Source organism: Chanodichthys erythropterus, chromosome 21 (assembly GCF_024489055.1).
Source record: "Chanodichthys erythropterus isolate Z2021 chromosome 21, ASM2448905v1, whole genome shotgun sequence".
In the NCBI taxonomy this organism is placed as follows: Eukaryota; Metazoa; Chordata; class Actinopteri; order Cypriniformes; family Xenocyprididae; genus Chanodichthys; species Chanodichthys erythropterus.
In genome coordinates, this window is record NC_090241.1 from 33,849,400 (window position 1) to 33,869,687 (window position 20,288).

At 38.6% G+C, this 20,288-nt stretch overlaps 1 protein-coding gene across 2 annotated transcripts in view; it reads right to left on the reverse strand.

Moving 5' to 3' along the window:
* The window catches only part of cacna2d2a (calcium channel, voltage-dependent, alpha 2/delta subunit 2a), a 262,629-nt gene that overhangs the window by 86,666 nt on the left and 155,675 nt on the right, over positions 1–20,288 (reverse strand). For both annotated transcript variants that reach the window (XM_067372767.1, XM_067372766.1), the window contains exon 6: positions 15,984–16,122. In XM_067372767.1, coding sequence (XP_067228868.1) covers positions 15,984–16,122 — 139 coding nt within the window. The remainder of the gene's footprint in view (positions 1–15,983; positions 16,123–20,288) is intronic.

The following is a 20,288-nucleotide window of genomic DNA, read 5'->3' on the forward strand; positions in this document are numbered from 1 at the left end:
AGATTCTGGTTTGCTAACTAATGCATGTCTCCAGTTCAGTTTTGACCAAATGTAGAATTCATCTTCCCTTAAAAAAACATTTAATCTTTTTCAAAAAGGCTCCGGCAAGAACAACGGGGGAAAAAAACAACGGAGGGCGGAATCTCAGAACTGCTGGCGGAAAATGGAAAGTAAAAAAGTCTTTAATTAAAATGATACTGTAACCAATAAACAGCGGAAATATAATTTGCGAATGTGCTGGTGAATGAAGGAAGGCGTTTGGCTGCGTTAACGTTTTTAATTAGTGTGGCGGAGAGCGATAGTGCCCCTTCACTGAGCAGGAGGAGCACGCAGAGCGAGGAGGGTGGTGAAGAGGAAGAGAAGGAAAAAAGACTTCAAATCCACTGTTTATACCAGTCCCACTTCTTATTGTAGAGTCTCATCTCAAAGGGGGTTCGGTTATATCTTGCTTCCAGCAGAGAGAAGAAAATCAAATCTTCGGTTGGCATGCACACAGATGTTGTGATTGACGTTGGTCTGATACTACAGTTCAGGCTTTATAATGACACGGTCAGGCTATACAGAGACTGGAAGGATGTAAAACACCATTAGAGGTTGTGGTAACACTTCCTCTGAAATCTGTATTACATAATGCATAATAATAGTATTCTTAATGCACTATAATGCCTTATAGTACACTGTTTAATCAGTTGTTTGTTCTCGTAAATAATTGTAACCATTAATATTCATATTAATACCAGTTAATATTCATGATGAAAAGGTTATTAATGTCCCACTACTTTTCAAATCATGTAGACTTCATATAAAGTGTCACTGAGATGGTAATATAATATAGGCTAATATAATATAATATAATATAATATAATATAATATAATATAATATAATATAATATAATATAATATAATATAATATAATATAATATAATATAATATAATATAATATAATATAATATAATATAATAAATTGATCATTTACATTTAAAAATACATTCAAATGTATTAAAGTTGATTACAATTTATTTTTACTGTAATATATACATGTTCCTTCCTAGTCTTAGTTTGCCAAAAATAAAATAAAATAAAATAAAATAAAAAAATATATATATATTACACAGATGCTATCCGAAAGGAACGAATCTGTCACGATCACAGTCTGTACCTGTTCACTCCGGACTCCATTTCCCATAATCCTCCCTGCCAATCACATGCACTCACTCCACCAATCACCTGTTGCCACATACACTCATGCACACTCCACATTGATCTTGCCCCGGCTGTCATTTCTGAGCGTTATTACCCTGTTGGATTACCTGTTACTGTCTTTGTTTGCCTAACGTTTCCTGACCCTTTGCTGCCTGCCCATCGACCCTGTGCCTGCTCTCTGGACTGTGAACCTTGCTTGTTGCCCTGACCCTCTGCCTGTCTCTGACCACGTTTCTACCTGCTCTACATTGCTGTCTACATTAACATTTTTCAAATCCGTTAAAGGATTGTTACGCTGCAATAATTAGGTCGGCCGGAACCGAGAACATTTCCTATAACACTAGATATACCTGTACATCAGAACAAGAATGGCATCTACGCTAATATCTGTCTCTCTGCTTATCCTGAGGTTTGCCGGGTGCTGGATCCAGGCCGTATCCAGGTCAGATGGAGAACCTGCGTCTGGACCTGACTACAACGTAGCCCAGGATCCCCGTATCCGCTTACATATATTTATATATAATCGATTTTTAATCTCTATAATAAAAATGTACAATTCACATTTTGATCTCCATATACATTTACATATATATATCTTCCAAGGGGTTTTTTCCCTCCTAGGACTTTTTTCCCAGTGCTAGCACGCTGGGTTTTTCTCCTAGGGGGTTTTTTCCACCCCTGGAAGTCAGCCGACATTGGCTTAATGTAGCACCATCTTGTATATGTTACATATTACCACGCTTGTTTGTACAGTTTTAACCACTTCCCTTTTTTTCTGTGCTTCTAATATGTAAAGCTGCTTTGAAACAATTACCAATTGTAAAAGCGCTATATAAATAAATTTGACTTGACTTGACTGTGTTTGCTGATGCTGACCCCTGCCTGTACGACCACGCTTAACTTTAATAAACGCTGCATTTGGATCCCTGCCTGTGAGCCTCCCTTTGTCACAACAGAAGACTTAGCCGCCACTACGATCCAGCAGCTTTCTCGGAGGACATTTGTACGGTATGGACATTACACAATTATTATTGTGGAGTACCCAGGGTACGCGATCGCTTGAGGAATATGTGCAGGAATACTTGGACATTGCTTACCTCTCTGATCTACCAGACTGTGCATTAATTGACTTCTTCTGTGATGGCGTCAACCAACCTCTCCAGAATAAACTAAGACGAGAGGGATCGCGTTCATCACTCAGCGGCTTTATGGACTTTGCTTTGTTATCTGTTGGTTCTCTGTTTACTGTGGGGGTCGTGGAGAAATGCGACACTGTGGTAGAACATGTAATGGCCGCCGCGCCAAAGGACATACACAAAATGGCGGCTACCACCATAACACCGAGCCATGTCAGCGCTCTCAAGCTCGCCTGTTGCAGCGCTCTCAAACTCGCCTGTTGCAGCGCTCTCAAGCTCGCCTGTTGCAGCGCTCTCAAACTCGCCTGTTGCAGCGCTCTCAAGCTCGCCTGTTGCAGCGCTCTCAAACTCGCCTGTTGCAACGCTCTCAAGCTCGCCTGTTGCAGCGCTCTCAAACTCGCCTGTTGCAGCGCTCTCAAGCTCGCCTGTTGCAACGCTCTCAAACTCGCCTGTTGCAGCGCTCTCAAACTCGCCTGTTGCAGCGCTCTCAAGCTCGCCTGTTGCAGCGCTCTCAAACTCGCCTGTTGCAGCGCTCTCAAGCTCGCCTGTTGCACCGCTCTCAAGCTCGCCTGTTGCAGCGCTCTCAAACTCGCCTGTTGCAACGCTCTCAAGCTCCCCTGTTGCAACGCTCTCAAACTCGCCTGTTGCAGCGCTCTCAAACTCGCCTGTTGCAGCGCTCTCAAACTCGCCTGTTGCAGCGCTCTCAAACTCGCCTGTTGCAGCGCTCTCAAGCTCGCCTGTTGCAGCGCTCTCATGCTCGCCTGTTGCAGCGCTCTCAAGCTCGCCTGTTGCACCGCTCTCAAGCTCGCCTGTTGCAACGCTCTCCAGCTCGCCTGTTGCAGCGCTCTCAAACTCGCCTGTTGCAGCGCTCTCAAACTCGCCTGTTGCAGCGCTCTCAAGCTCGCCTGTTGCAGCGCTCTCAAACTCGCCTGTTGCAGCGCTCTCAAGCTCGCCTGTTGCAGCGCTCTCAAACTCGCCTGTTGCAGCGCTCTCAAGCTCGCCTGTTGCAGCGCTCTCAAACTCGCCTGTTGCAGCGCTCTCAAACTCGCCTGTTGCAGCGCTCTCAAACTCGCCTGTTGCAGCGCTCTCAAGCTCGCCTGTTGCAGCGCTCTCAAGCTCGCCTGTTGCAACGCTCTCAAGCACGCCTGTTGCAACGCTCTCCAGCTCGCCTGTTGCAGCGCTCTCAAACTCGCCTGTTGCAACGCACTCAAGCGCCCTGGAAGCGATGGACAAAATGGCTGCTTTGCCAGTGCCCACCGGCAAGATGGCCGCCCCTTCGGTGTCTGTGGATGTAGGGGGCGTTCCTGCCATTGAGTCCACTCCAGAACCCGCTTCAGCCATTGAGTCCACTCCTGAACCCGCTCCAACCGGTGAATCATCGACTCACCCTCGGAAAAAGAGGAGGAGGAGGAAGAAGGCGTCCTCCTCTCCTCAAGACGCCGATGCCCTTCAAGAGGCCGCTGTGGGCCTGGGGACCATTCCAGAGGTCTCTCCTGCTCCGCCCAAGCGTCTCGCTCTGCCGGCGCCACCTGAGCTCCTCGCCCTGCCGGCGCCACCTGTGCTTCTTGCCCTGCCGGCGCCACCTGTGCTTCTCGCACTGCCAGCGCCACCCAAGCTCCTTGCTCTACCAGCACCTCCTGAGCTCCTTGCTCTACCAGCACCTCCTGAGCTCCTTGCCCTGCCGGCGCCAATCAAACACCTGCCGTGGCTGCCCGAGCCACCTGACCTGCCGTGGCTACCCAAGCCACCTGACCCGCCGTGGCTGCCCGAGGCTCCTGACCCGCCGTGGCTGCCCGAGGCTCCTGACACGCCGTGGCTGCCCGAGGCCCCTGACCCGCCGTGGCTGCCCGAGGCCCCTGACCCGCCGTGGCGGCCCGAGTTCCTGGACCTGCATTGGGGACCCCGTTCCTGTCTGCATGCAGGTCTCCAATGCACCCACCCTCCCTCCCTAGCTGTTCCTGTTACGCCTTCCGGGAGGGGGGCGTTATGTCACGATCACAGTCTGTTCCTGTTCAATCCGGACTCCATTTCCCATAATCCTCCCTGCCAATCACATGCACTCACTCCACCAATCACCTGTTGCCACATACACTCATGCACACTCCACATTGATCTTGCCCCGGCTGTCATTTCTGAGAGTTATTACCCTGTTGGATTACCTGTTACTGTCTTTGTTTGCCTAACGCTTCCTGACCCTTTGCTGCCTGCCCATCGACCCTGTGCCTGCTCTCTGGACTGTGAACCTTGCTTGTTGCCCTGACCCTCTGCCTGTCTCTGACCACGTTTCTGCCTGCTCTACATTGCTGTGTTTGCTGATGCTGACCCCTGCCTGTACGACGACGATTACTTTTAATAAAGCTTGCAAAATGGATCCCATGTCGAGTGTTGAATCATTACAGAATCACACCATTAGAATCAAACCAAACTTGCCTCCACTGTACTGGTTCCTGGTTTGTTTTTCCCAATGTCTGAGAGGGATGGTAAAAAAAGGTCGTCAGTATCCACAGGAGGTGCTAATCCGTTCATTCAGACAAATGAAAGCTGCTTCTCCTTGCCTTTCATGCACACACACAATTAGGCTTTCAATTTCACTTTAATAAGCACCATTTCCAACAGTATCTCCAGCAACAATTGAGGCCTGAAAAACTACTTTAGAGGGGGACAGTTTCTTACAGTGGGGATTAAAATCAAAGACGTTTGCTGGGAATAATAACGAACAAACTTGATCTGTATTAGCATACGTGTCAGGGCTAAAGCAGTCGTTTCTCTGTCAACTGAGCTAATCTGCTTGGAGCTGAGTTGACGGTAAGATAGTCATCATCAGTGTTTGGAGGAGTTGACTAAGGGACAGAAGTGTCTTCAAGTTTATGCATTTAAAGCATTTTAATTTGGAATATATTATGCAGCAACTATAAGGCATGACCAATCCATTTACAAGATAAACATGCATATATTCTCACAGAAACAGCTTCAGGTATAGACCATCTCCTATAACAGTAACAGTAGAACTCTGGACCTTTACTGTAGGAAAGTAAGATCACAAATGAGATCTTTCTAATATCACAATTCTTTCTCTTAGACAACAATGAGATTTAAAGGAGAGCAAAAGTTGATTAAGTTCACACAAAGTTTCTGCCTTTTTTTTTTTGTTGTTGAGAAAAAGCCCTCCATCTTATATAATCTTCTCTAGAGGTCTCAAACTGTGCTCAGAATTGCTCCAAAAAGAAGAGATCTCAATATGAACTCAAACAATTATCATTAAATTCTCCAAAGGATAAATTACCTGAGACCTCTAGGCATCTCTTTACTCTTATTGTATGACAACTACATTTCTCTCTCTGGGAATTGTAGGAGAAACATTGTTAACACTTTACAATGAGGTCACACTAGTTAAAATTAGTTAATACATTAACTAACAATTTGTTCCAATATTTATTACTATTTTTGTTTTTATTATTATATTAATAGTATTCATTTTTATCAGTAGTATTATTGTTAGTTAATAAAAATAAAATTATTCATTGTTAGTTTATGTTACCTCACGTCCATTAAATATTAACAGATACAACTTTTGATTTTAAAGTCAGCATAAAACAGAAGTTGTGATAGTCTTTTCTTCCCTATTGTGACTTATATTAAGGCAAACTGCTTCTCAAACAAGAACAAGCGTAGGGTAAGACTTGATTTTGTCTGTGGGGAATTGATTGGATGGTTGTGTTTTGCTATTGGTCAATCTCATGTGAGTGACAGGTTGCCCCGCCCTCACACCTGTAGGAAAAAAACACATCATCAGAAAAAAGAAGAGATGTCACTGCAAGAATTCATGAGGGCACATGAATTTAAGAAAAAATAAATTATTTGTAATAAATACTGCAATATTCGATTAGAAAATAAGTCAGTTTTGATTTAGTAGTAAATAGGATTAATAAATGCTTTAGAAGTAATTTTCATTGTTAGACTAACGTAGTTACCTGATGTTAACAAGTGGAACCTTTTTGTAAATTGTTACTGCAATATCTGAGACAAAGTTATTTAAATATAAACAAGATGTTCATTAAGTCTCCTGTGCTACGAAAAAGCAGCATCTGAGCTGTTTCTGCTACGGTGCTCCATTTCTCCTAATACAACCATCCCTCCCTCTAAGAATCGCACCACCCACCTCACTACATTCCTCAATGGCTTTTCTCCAGTGTCCGTTCGGTAATAGGCGTTGATAATTAGACGGAAACTGTGTGGCTGTTTGACCCGTGCTAATTAGAAAGTTTGCAGACTTGGCAGCAGAATTCATCGGCGGGATAATGAATCATAAAACGGTTCATTACAGGCGGGCGAGGAAACGTTCTCAATCTCAATAAATGGCCAAGGAGGCCTGGCAGAGCCGCCAAAGCTGGACTCACACGCACGCCGCCCCATTTAGTGCCTGAAAAGTGACACACACGAAAAAAAAAAAAAAAAAAAACATTTTCACTCTGAGCGGCTGTTATTACCAGAAAGTTCCTGCTTTCATCTTGTTCTATCTCTCACACGTCTACTCAGATCAGCTCTACACAATACGGCCCAGTTAAAGCTTTACTGATCACAGAAGTTTTGGACGTGTCCTCACTGGACCTGGATGTGGATAATGGGAGACTTTCTGACTGGACGTGCCCTGAGGAGTACAACACTGTTTGTGACAAAGTTAGTTTGTGGTTCTGCTGTGATTTATTAGTGGGGTTTGCAGAGGCAAACATCACTCTTACTATTGCTTAGTACATATGCATTACATTTTAAAGTAAAACTCAAAATTACAAATATGAATGATTCCTCCTACGATTAATGAGATGAGGTATGCTGCTACTTAACTATTGATTTTATATGCAAATTTAACCTAGTGGATGATAAAATGGTTGAAAATTAAAACTGAAAAAGAGAACACCCTAGAAACCCCATAGCAACTATCTAGCAACCATCTAGATCCAAATCCAAAAAGTAAGACTGATAACCCCTTGACAAACTGCTAGTTGCTCAGATTAGTTCTTAAGACATAGTCTTAAAGGGGACCTATATCTTTCACAAGATGTAATATAAGTCTCTGGTGTCCCCAGAATGTGTGTGTGAAGTTTCAGTTCAAAATCCCCCACAGATCATTTATTATAACTTGTCAAATTTGCCCCTATTTGGGTGTGAGCAAAAATACGCTGTTTTCGTGTGTGTCCCTTTAAATGCAAATGAGCTGCTACTTCCGGAACCCTTTCCAGAAGAGGGCGGAGCTTTAACAGCTCAACAACAACAAAGCTGGAGAATCTCACGCAGCTAAAATGAGGATGGAGAGACTCAGGAAGAAGTTACAACGTCTTACATTTGCTCATTACTTGAAGGATAGCATTGGTCAAGATGTGGAACATGTTTTAATGTAAATACTGAAAAATATGGCTTTTTTTATTAATTGGATAAACTACTGACAGATTAATCCATCTTCAATCCAGCTGTCAGTAGCAGCACTAGTGTTTTCTCTGCTCAGCTGTGGAAAAACAAAGTCTAAGAGTGGTTTTATGATATGCCCACAGATGCTATATAACTTATGATTAAATGTTTCTGGGAAATGCACAATGTTCTAATGGCTGTAAGAGCAAAGATCTGTCTGTCAACTCTAATCTCAACAATCATAGACAGCCAAGAAGGTTCTCTTTTACTGACTCTTTTACCAGACACTCATGAAGATGGATAATGTATAAAAACAATTCCTATACTAACTATTTGTCCTTATATAAACTCATTTCATGTTTCTATTAGGGATGCAGCCGATACCAACTACCGATTTAATACTCTGTGATTAATTCATCTAAATTAATTGCATACATAATTTTTGCTGTGAAAGTATTAAATATTTAAATTCAAATGAATCAATGCAGGGTTTTTCCTGGGTCAAAAATGGTCTTCGGTGGTGACCTAAACCTGAAAAGTATTAAAAAGTAGCATTTAGAAGTTATATTAACTAATGATATAATTTTCTACCATATACAATTGAATGCACCTAGCCAACAACAACTTGCTTTGTTCTGGTTTCACCTCACTCCAGTCTAAACTAACTGATTTCATAGGTAGGCCTAATTAACTACACACATTTTCATTTAACCTGAAAATATTCTGGATTATTAAGGCTAATTTTACTAACCACTCTTGCTAAATGGGGTAAGCACACTTATGTTCTCATTTCAGAGTTGTTCGAGTAAATTATTCATTATAGGCCGTGTGGACAGATCAGTTGTTGTCATGATTCATTCAAATGAATCTGTTCAAATGAGTCATTAGGTCGCGAATTCGACATTAGCGGACGTTGACGCGTTGCGTGCAAATCGCAACTGTTATTAAGACATTGCAAAAGATTTGTCAACACAGAAAACACTTCATCACTGGATAGGATTTTCTTTTTGTTAACTGAAAGTGTGGTTTATGTCAGCTGCATGTGCAGGGCGCCTGTCAGAGAAGATGAGGTGACGCTCTTTTGAGCACTATTCGCACCCAGCGGTTATTCAGGAAAAACATTCTCCGAATGCGCCTCGTGAAACATGGATTCAGTCTTCCGAACTTTTAGCATTGTGTCAGTTGATTTAGATTATTATGCATGAGGTAGAGAGAGTGCAAAGACGGTGCTTACTTTGAAGACAGAGAGAGCTCGTGCGCAAGAGGGAAGAGCTCTGCTCGTTCTGTCCGTCAGCACAGCAGTCAATCTCAGTCGAATGGTGGCTAGAACAGCTCCAGGTTCAAAGGTCAATACGGATTATCTGCATTATTTTTTTTAACACGTTATTTTTTCTCTGATTAATTAATCGAAATTAACGCGTTATTTTGACAACCCTAATAATTACACATTATAGTAACAAGTAATAAGGTTGACGAGTGATGATCTTTCAGTGCTGTTTCAGCTATTCAGTGGTAAATCAAGACCAGTCAATCTGAGCGATCAATCCAATCCAAAAGCACTCCAGCTGGAAAACAGTGTGCGGTCAGTCCCTACACATTGTCCCTACCCACTATACCCACCCACCAAACCGAGATCCAGTTTCCATTGGTTGAACTTTCAAATAACGTTGGAAAACACTACGTCATGATCATGACGCGATCACATCCCAGAAGTCCTATAGCTTTAGCCAAGCACCATGTCATGTCACTCAAGATCTACGCATCATGAAGGGCCCTATAAAATCCGTTTTATTTTTTCCCAAATTCCGTTTTATTATTTCCCAAATTCCGTTTTTTCCGTTAAATTTTTTCTGGATTCTGTTTATTTCAGTTTTATTTATTTTTTGAATAAATTAAATTTTAGTAATCAAAAAGCATGTCTAATTTATTGAAATAATGAATCTTGTCCAATTTACCAACAATTTAATAAAAGTTTAACAAAAAAAATTAAATTTTTTTTAGGGCCCTACGTTTTATTTTATTTTTTACCAAATTCTGTTTTCTGGATTCCATTTTAATGGTTTAATTCCATTTTAATAATCAAAAAGCATGTCTAATTAATTAAATTATTAAAAACAACAATATTCATTAATTAAATAAATATATTTTTATGATTTTTTTTTCTTCAGAAGTTCTGTTGTGTATTTAAATTTTTCTGGCAATCAAATGAACACATACAATTTAATTTATCTTTTAATCATGAAATTAAACTTTTTTGTCAAACAATGTGCTGCACAACAGAGCTTTACCGTTAAAATTAAAACATGGAAGAAACACTGAGATTATTGTTGAAAAATATATTTTAATAATTTATTGTTAAATTTGCGCTTCCGCATCATTCATTTCAGAGGCACACAGGCATGCAGGATTCATGTTTAAATAGACTTTTTGAGGTTTAATATTCAGTCACTAGTATATATTGCGATTTAATTTACGTGTACTGACCTGCTTTTAATTCATTCATCAAAAATTTGACAAATTCCGTGACATTCCGCATTATAAAGTAAATTTCATTTTTATGAATGGATTCCGCAATTTATAGGGCCTTAATCATGTTATGTTGTGTGTGGGTTTGTTTGAATCAAGACAAACTGCTCTAAATAAAAATTGCAATTTACTATGGTTTACTAATGTTTCACGAAGTTACTAAGCAGAACGTGACTCAAATGCCTCACCTGTTTACATGCATATCAACAGCAACATTTTATAGCTTTACGTCAAATTTAGTGATTCCCGATCAAGTCATAGAATGTGATTATTGGGTGACACCGATCTGCGGCCGATTGATCGGAGCATTCCTAGTTTTTACAATAAAGAAAATGTGGTTAATGCATTAAACTGACAGTGCAAAACTGAATGGAAAAGGAAAAGACAATCCTAAAATGCACTAGGATGAGCTCAATGAAAAAAAATGCTATACTAATACAATGCTAAACCAACTATAAATAGGTTAAATTAATAAGAAATAGACTATTTTACACAACATTTTTGTGTTCTGACCATTTTTATGCATATTAGGGCATGCAAATTATTGTCTATGTAGAGTGTAAATCAGTCACTAATGAGGTTCCATCTCTTACAGACCCAGTAAGTCCAGAAAGATTCATTAATAAAGTAAATGAGGACATTTCTGGATTTGATTTTGGTTTTATAAAAGCAATAAGCCCAGTACAGTGATTTTACCATGGTTAAGGGGTGTTAGGCATGAAGTCAGGCAGGTAGGGTTTCAATTTTTCCTTCTTCAGTTGAATTTACTTTGCAGGACTATCCACTAGCTCCACTCTCCAATTCCCGTTTATCTAGATGTGTTTCATCCGTTGAACTCGTAACCCACCGAGTGTCAGGTCAGGACATCTTCTGTTGCCATGGCAATGTTTAATCCTTGTTCCCAGACATGGTGATTTTTTTTTTTACCAGACTGCTAATACTGCTTTACCTTCTCATCCTCGACTGTCCTTTAAGCCAAATTAGCAGCCTGAGCTGCAGAGAGGTGGAGAGGTTATCACTCATGCCTTTATTGAACTACAATTCCCATGAGCCCATGGTCACGCCATGTTACAGAGGACCTTTCAAAACTTTACTGATTAAAATGGTCAGTGCATTTCTAATATAAAGAATTAGTTGCAAAATGTACTGTTATATAAATAAATAATTTATTCTAGATCCCCTAACCACACCCCATACCTAAACATAACCACTACAACAACTACCTCGAATGAGCAGTAATTAGGAGTTTATTGAGGGAAAACTCCTAGTTAATAGTGAATATGTGTTTTCATTTTTTTGCAGAATCTGTTAGTTGAGATCATGAAGAAGCATCTCCGTGTTTTAGAAAGCAGTACTGGTTTATTTAAAAGCGTACATTTTGAGGTTGAAATCGGCTTGTTTTTCAGAGATTCTATCTCGCAGTAGGGGCGTGTCATTGTCTGTTTGTATTTCCATACTGGAATCGGATACACCAGCTTTTGTTTCTTTTGTTATTGCCGCCGCCCTTCACGGGAAGCGTGGCTACTTAGTATGCAGCACTCTGGCCGGCTCTAGCTGATATCAAAGTTTAATGAAGATGGACGCCGCAAAGAATATCGCAGACAAGTTGAACCATGGCCGTTACACCGAAAATGTTTTGAAGTACAACATACGGCTGGATTCTTTAGCTGCGGAAAAAGAGTGACAGGACATGCGAGTTATTGGACATTTAGAGGCAAACAGACGCATAGTGCAAACTTCGGAGATGGTTACATCCACAAAGAAGACCCCGACAAAGAGAAAGTGTGCCTGAACAACTTATTTCATTGGAGGCAACAAGATCTTTTCTGTTTCTTATGGGGTGAGTTTCCATAAACATCAAAGTTTGTTGTTTTGTGTTCATTCTAAGAACACGTAGGCTACACGTTATCTCATGTGTCTTTTGTTATTAGCTAGCTCAGGACTGTCGTTTTAATTGTAATCGTTAGCATCGTATCACTTGCCAAAAACCCCCATTACTATAATGGGCTTTTAGATGGTAATGTTAGCATGTTAATTTGAATAACGCTTCAACTGCTTGAATTAAAATCAGATTAAATTCCTATGTAAGTAAAAGTATAAAGTATCCGTAGCCGTAAAAATGTGCGTTATAAGTCAAAAGTAATAGTATTGAAGAGTTTAATGTACAGGATTTTTTTAATCCTTTGACTCAAACCAGGTCTAACCACTAACTGAGCTCTAAACCAGGACTATACGGTTATCACAGAATCCTGTTCAAAAAGTTCTAATGTCAAAAAAGATAAATTACTAACATTTACAATGCACATTATCCTTTATTATTAATAGTATGCGGTCTGATTTTCCCGTTGTGTCTGTCGTTGCTATGCAACCATGCAGCTTCACAGGGGGTATGGCTTATCTAAATGAGATGTAAATGAGCCCTATTGTCACTCCCAGCAGGTGAGAACAGGCGAAAACTGCAAAATCTTTAGGTCATTTTCTGTCCTTTGAGCTTTTTTGAGTGCCTACCTTCAAATGGCCACAACTTCTCCAAATATGATCAGATTTCCATGTGTTACACATCGTTGGAAAGCTTGGAGACTACACTTTCAGAATCTGTGAATAACTCAAAATGCCCCAGACTTGTGTCCCTACTTTCCGTGACTGGTCACATTTGCGCATTTTTGTGCCCAAAATTAAAGTAAAATTTTATAATGAACATAATAAAATAAAACTTTTTTTATCTTATAATGCTCTGCCTGTGAAACTATTTTTTAATTGGGTACCAAATAGCAAGTTTCCTAAAAATAAATAAATAAATAATGATAATAATTAAATATAAAGTTCTTTCAGCTGGTGGAATTGCTTTAGGGTCTAAGGAGGATTGGATTTGACGGTGAGACAGGATTTGGCCGAATAAAAGCACGTGTTTAAACCGCTAGGCCATGGCTCCAATGTGTTTTACTTCCATTTTATTTCTTTTAATTAATTCATTTGTTTTTGTGGCAAATAGTCATCTAGAACACAGTTTAAATATATTTTGTTCACAGCTGCATAAATCCTCCTCATGGAAGCCATGTAATTGTTCTTAGTCAAAGAAACGTCAAAGTTATGCATCAAAAAGACCCTGATACCTGCTATACAGAGAGCCTCTATACATAATGGTTATGTATTACAGCAGAGCAAAAGTAACAACGTCCAAATGTTTGATCACACTCTGCCAGCATTCATCTTCCGGCAATCATCCATTACCCATAAGCCTACAACATCCACAGACGGATGAACGAGGCGCTCAGGATATTCTACAAACATTTGTCCTAGTCAACACACTAACAAATCACTGAGCGGCGCAGAAACACTTTCTAAACACCAAAAGAGCCAACAATTTTCTCCTAAAGCTGCACTCTTAACATAAAAAACTAGTAAACAACGTGTAGTTTAAAATTGTGCCCCTTTAAGAACATTCAGAATGAATCTTGCTATCATTTTCGAAGGACCGCTCAGAGGATTCCCAGGAGATGTTATCAGAGATACAAGACTGTGATTCGGTTGTGAAATCCTCCACAGACATCAGACAGACAGATATCACATCATGCACACCAACCGCTGGTTATTTTCAGATACTTGGCTTAAAATGAGAGAGGAAAATGCTTTAGTGACACTGGAATTCAATGAAAGAGGTAAAATGTCCAAATAAATCCCACTGAACAGTACAGCAACACAGTCGGTGATCATTATACACTGCTCCGCTACTCCATGTAATGTAATAAGAGAAAATAAACAGTTGTTACCATGAGGAGTCATCTCTACCTGATCTGACCTTTAAAAATGAAGTCAAGTTATATTAAATCACAGTTTTGACTTGACCAGAGCCAGGTCATTTAGATCAAACGTTCTCAACAGGCAGAGGAAAAAATAATGCAATGCAAATAATAAAATGCATCTAAGAATGTTTTCATGCATGGTGAGAAAAATAAACTTATTAATTATATCTTGTGTTCTGGATGTCAAATGGTGTGTGTCTAATCAAACTCTATTTGGGAGCAATTTTAATCTGTCACAATATGGATGTCAACATGGGCAGGTTGAGTGACATGCCATCATCCTCAAAAAAACAGTTGTAAGTTAAATTAAAAAGTCAATTTTCCCATACAAATTGTTCAGCCAATCCAGTATAATATTATTGATTTTAAGGGCATTTTTTGTTTACTTTTGAAGGATAAACAATTTTGGGACTACGTTCAGACTCAATGGAAAATTAGGGCTCTGAAGCAAAACTGAGAACCACTAATCTAGATGATACTGTATGGAGAACATGAGAAAACTTTTGTTAATACATCTACTACTATACACTCTAAAAAATACTGGGTTAAAATCAACCCAAGTTGGGTTGAAAATGGACAAACCCATCAACTGGGTTGTTTTAACCCAGTGGTTGGGTTAAATGTTTTATTTATCTCAGTTGTTTAAAAATGACTGTAATACTTGCTTAAAATGAATCCAAAGTATGTTGGAAATTAACATTTAATAATATGTTTAATAAATTAACATTTACTAATAAGTTTAATGAATAATAATTAAACAAATTGCTTATTAATAAATGTTCACCTTTACATTATTATTGTTGCCTCTAGTAATTATGTGTCTGATTTTTAATTTCCAACCTATTTTGGGTCCATTTTAAGCCAGCCAACAATAGTTGGGTTAAATAAAACTGCCCAGTACATTGGGCAAACATTTAACCCAATCACTGGGTTTATCCATATTTAACCCAACTTGGGTTGTTTTTAACCCAGCATTTGTAAGTTTGGGGTCTGTAAGATTTTTAAAAGTTGTTGAAAGAAGTCTCTTCTGCTCATCAAGGCTGCATTTATTTGATAAAAAAAAAAAAGAAAAAAAAAAAGTGAAATATGAAGTCTTCAGTATCACATGATCCTTCAGAAAAGCTGATTTGCTGCTCAAGAAACATTTTTATTATTATCACTGTTGCTGCATCATATTTTTGTGGAAACCGTCATGCTTTTTTTTCAAGATTCTTTAATGAATAGAAAGTTAAAAAGAATAGCATTCATTTGGAATAGAAATCTTTAACAAGCTCATTTAAAGGTGCTATAGAGGATGTTTTGTTTTATACATTTTTGCAATATTACTTGAAACTGTCTTTACTAACTGATAAAAGACTATTTATTAGATGCACTGAAAGGAATAATATTAATATACATCATCTGTGCACGAGGTAGGGCCTTAAAAACATCAGCCAATCGTTTACGCGATCATTGCGTAAACGATTGGCCCTCTGGCTTGTCAATCACTGCCGTGACGTTCCTTGTGAGAGACGTGCGCGGCTGCGCGCTCCAGTAACTTTCACACTCCACAGGCGCCGCATGCGATGTTTTTATCAGGAGACAGGAGTAACAACTGCAGATTATGAGTTACCTGCAGTGAGTCCGACATAATGATTCCACGAACACGACACAACGAATGCCGGTGATAAACACTCGTGTTCCAATACTCGTGCACTAGTTTTGGGAGGCGTTCCCTCGAAAGGAGGGGGGTTGTTCTTACGCATGCACTCATTTCAAAAACTCACTAACAGTCTTTGGATTCTCAGTCGATGAAAAGATCCTCTTTATCACCTTTAAATGTGTCCTTGCTGATTAAAAGTATTTATTCCTAATCGTCCTCCTGACCTCAAACCTTTGAACACTAGTGTATGTGTTTGTTGACAGCACTCACAGCCTTTGTAGATGTCAGTAGGAATCTGTACAGCCGTATATGAGTAGTTGACTTTATTCTTGAAGTTGGGGTCCTCCACAAACTCCAAAGAGAGAGAGTTCGGATTTTCCAAGAGGTTTTCTCCATCATCATCATCCGGCTGCAACGACAAGAACCAGAGAAACATCAGCACACACACACACACAAGCCGAATGCATTGATTGACACAGCAAACCTTTGTGCAGAAAATCATTTAGACACACATACACACACACATGCATCCATGATTAATTAGACAAACACTAATTACACAGACATGACAGGGGTAATCCTGCCTCCACAACTCAAAGGTGGCGACTCTTTGGAGAAAAAGCCGTAATACATCGCCAGTCTATTCATCCACGACACAATACAACAGCAGGTATCAAAGTGTTCACAAATTGCAGAAAATCAATTAGCGTCGGTGATGGCTATCGCATTCTCATTGAAGTCCTTCAGGCGATTAACCCTGTCAATAAATCAGCACAATGATTGCCAAATGACGGCCGCTCTACCCTCTACTTGAGTCCGCCACACGGGCTGCTAATTAGCATTTTAATGCATCTCCAGTCAAAAATCGGCACGAAAAAGTCTGCCTTTGAAAGAACTTCAGTGACTGAAAGTATCAAGGCAGCACAAATGGCATAATCACTGGGATTTTAATGGTTTGTATTCATTAAATTCCTCATTCTTAATGTATGCTGAGCATAAGAATTGAGTCTATTCGTAAACTGCATGTTAATTGCACTTGGCCTTTTTCCACAGTATTTTTGCAGTATGTATACTACTGTATGTGCAATATTCAATTGGAATACTAACTACATTTGCCAAAATATGCAGGATACATCCGGTATCTCACAATGCAATGCACTTGACATGACCTTACATTTCCAGTGTGACAAACAATCCTGAAATAATAATCATGAGTCATATCCCTTTCATTATATGAATCACAAGTAATTTTAACACTGGATCAAATGCAAAATAAGCACAAATATGGAGTATTTTGTTGTCTTTAATCTTCAGTCTGACCTTTTCTGCAATAATTGTCATTATTCAATCACTTTTCACTCATTAATCTTTTTCTCTTTAATTCTTCATCTCACAATCAAACCATCGCCTTCATGGCAGGGTGAAGTACGGTGTACAGTAATAGAGAGGCACGGGTTAATTGGGGTTGACGTAGTAAACACTGTTTGTTTGCTTTTTGTTTTTTTGTTAAATTAAATTCAAGCCTCCTGCCAAGTGAGGACTGATTTATGGCCTGCCTTTAATTGTCTATTAAAATGCAATTATAAACTGTTGTCGGGCCGAACGTAGAGACTGTGGTTTTCCCATACCCCTCAATGAGAATGAACACGCAGACACACACATATGATACAAATAACCTATTGGAAATGGGAAAACCGTTTGGCATCCCTTTCAGTTTAGCTGGTAATTTAAGATGGCACATCTGACTCCAGTTAAAACTGTTTTGGTTGCAGTTTCATATATGATCCAGAGCATTAATAATCAGAATATCCTCAGTAAGTCATGATTAAAGTTGAAACCAGGTCTTAGATCAGCTAACCTGAACTAACAGGATTAACCATTTGGTTTTTAAATATTGATACTATGCAGAGAAACTAAAAGAAGACCTATTATGCTTTTTACGTGTCTCTGAAATTAAATAAGTTATATATAAATTTGTTTTCACATTTTTAATTCAATTATGTGTGAAAACTCTTAAAGTCCCTCAGTAGTCAATAATTTTATCCCTTAAAACTCATCTTTGATCACTAAAACGACATATTTAAACATTTTTTCCTTGGAAAAAAAAAAAACTTCTTGCCTTAAAACAGCTTGAATGTAACTCTACACCCTTGCCTCATTTAGCATACATGGTTCTATGAATATGCAAATTAGCCCCGCCTCCACTCACTCACACCAGTTCAGAGATCCACTCGTTGATGATCACATGTTGACGTGATTGGTAACAAGGTAGTTTGTGACATCAGAAACACCAACTATTTTAAACCACGTTTTTGAGACTGCAGTTTCAGCAATGGTGTTGACTTGTGCTTTAAGACAAAACATGTGCAAATTCATATTAAAAACACCATGTACATATAAATAACATTAAAGCTTGATTTTCTCCACAGATGTACTTTAACTTTTGGCATTCGGATCAAATAATGAGTCAAATTGTTGATAACAATGGTTGCTGATATTAATTGCGGTTCTTTTCTCACACTAGAAATGGAAGGTCAATTGGAGGACATTGCATTGTGGGATACAGTATTCTGCTCAGTGTGCTCTGGTTGTGCACTGCATATTTTGGCAAATGTAGAAGGTCATGTTGCTTTTCCATGCATAGACAACATCTTCATACAGCATTCAACGTACATAGTGTATACTGCAGAAATAGCAAGTATACTCTTCTGAACAAAGCCAACATGAAAGTGACATTTGCAAAGCATTTTACTTCAGTAAGTTGACATTTCTGGGTGCTACAGCATATTGAACAGAAAATAATAATAATAATAATGTTGAGCTGGACCCACACGGCAGCAGATACATCATCAAAAAAGAAAAGTTGCTTTAGACGAGGGGGAATTTGCGACGATTTAATATGAAAACAATCATTATATTTCTTTAAAACAACATTTATAAAAACTGTCTATTTTGATTTGATGCATAAAATCACTCAAAACTCCTGCTGTCTGCTTGTTAAACAGAGATTAAACTAATGGAATGCTATAAATGACCGCATCAACCTGATAACAAACATTTTAGTGTTTTTCCAGGCAACACATCACCGGCACACACAATTACACCCCATTTTCTGCTCGTTTAGACACGTTTCAGGCAACTGATTTGGAAAAGTCATCTTTGAGGGGATCTCAGCTCGATGTCCTTTATTTGTTTATTCTTCCACCTGACTATCCTTCACTCGAGTGTTTTTACCGTCAGTCAAGCCCGGTCATAATTACCCAAGACAGCTTCTAATTAGGAGCTCAAAATCCACACAGGACCGACTGATTGGTTCATTCGCCCCGTCCATACACCACCTGTTTAACTCCATTCATTACCTCATTTGTTAATTTTATCACCCTGTTTTGAAGGTTTAATTAAAGGTTGAGAAAGACAAAAATGACATTTTGAGGACTCTCTCACCTTTATCTTTCAAAGGTTCATTTTAATCACAGTGAAGCATGTTTGGTAAATATAACGCTCTTTACTATAACCACGGGTTTCAACACACTACTAATTCAACTCAGCCAGGCCTCGCCCCCTTTTTTTTTGTGGGTGGGAATTATTTAAATGAGGAATATTGGCACATTTCTAAAAAGCATATATATATATATATATATATATATATATATATATATATATATATATATATATATATATATATATATATATATATATATATACACTGTATATACTGTAAAATATACTGTAAATAAGACTTTTTCCATTCAAGCAGACCTTTTTTTCTTAAGTAGAATTTAAAATGAATAGTTTCATCACAGTATGTGAATTTTATGTGTGTGTGTATATATATATATATATATATATATATATATATATATACAGCTATGGAAAAAATTAAGAGACCACTTCAAGTTCAGAAATCAATGTTAAGTGGTCTCTTAATTTTTTCCATAGCTGTATATATATACACACACACACATGAAAATTTCACTTAACGTGAAAATAAATATGTATTATGGTAGTATGCTATTATGGTAGTATGATATGATACCGTATTATGATACCTATTATGGTAGTGTGATACCGGTTTGACGATATATCATGATAAATATTCCTGAAAATTGCCACCTACTGTCCGAGAGTGGGTTTATATTTTCATTCAGCCTGTCTGTTATTTTTGTTCAGACTAATGTGAAAGTCGGACCAAATTTTTGTGGAAATTTTGTGGTTAATTTTAACCGGTAAATGGAAAATAACCTACTGTGCACTCTAAAAATCTCAACACTTTGAATAATAAGCTAGCCTATGTAGAATTGTTTATGGAGCAGATAAAACACCTTTTTTTTTTATCAGTTTGACTTATTTTCATAAAAATGATTTAAAGGCTGAAATGTAAGGTTTATCATATTATAAAACTTTTTTTGTGTAAAAACCTTATTTGAACATGTAGTACAATGTTAGTAGATAACATGTTATATTGTAAGTCATCCAACCAATATTTTTTGTTCATTTAAAATTCAGCCATCATTTTTATAACATTATAATTTCAATGTTTATGCAAACAAAAAGTGCCTAGTGCTGCTAATTTTA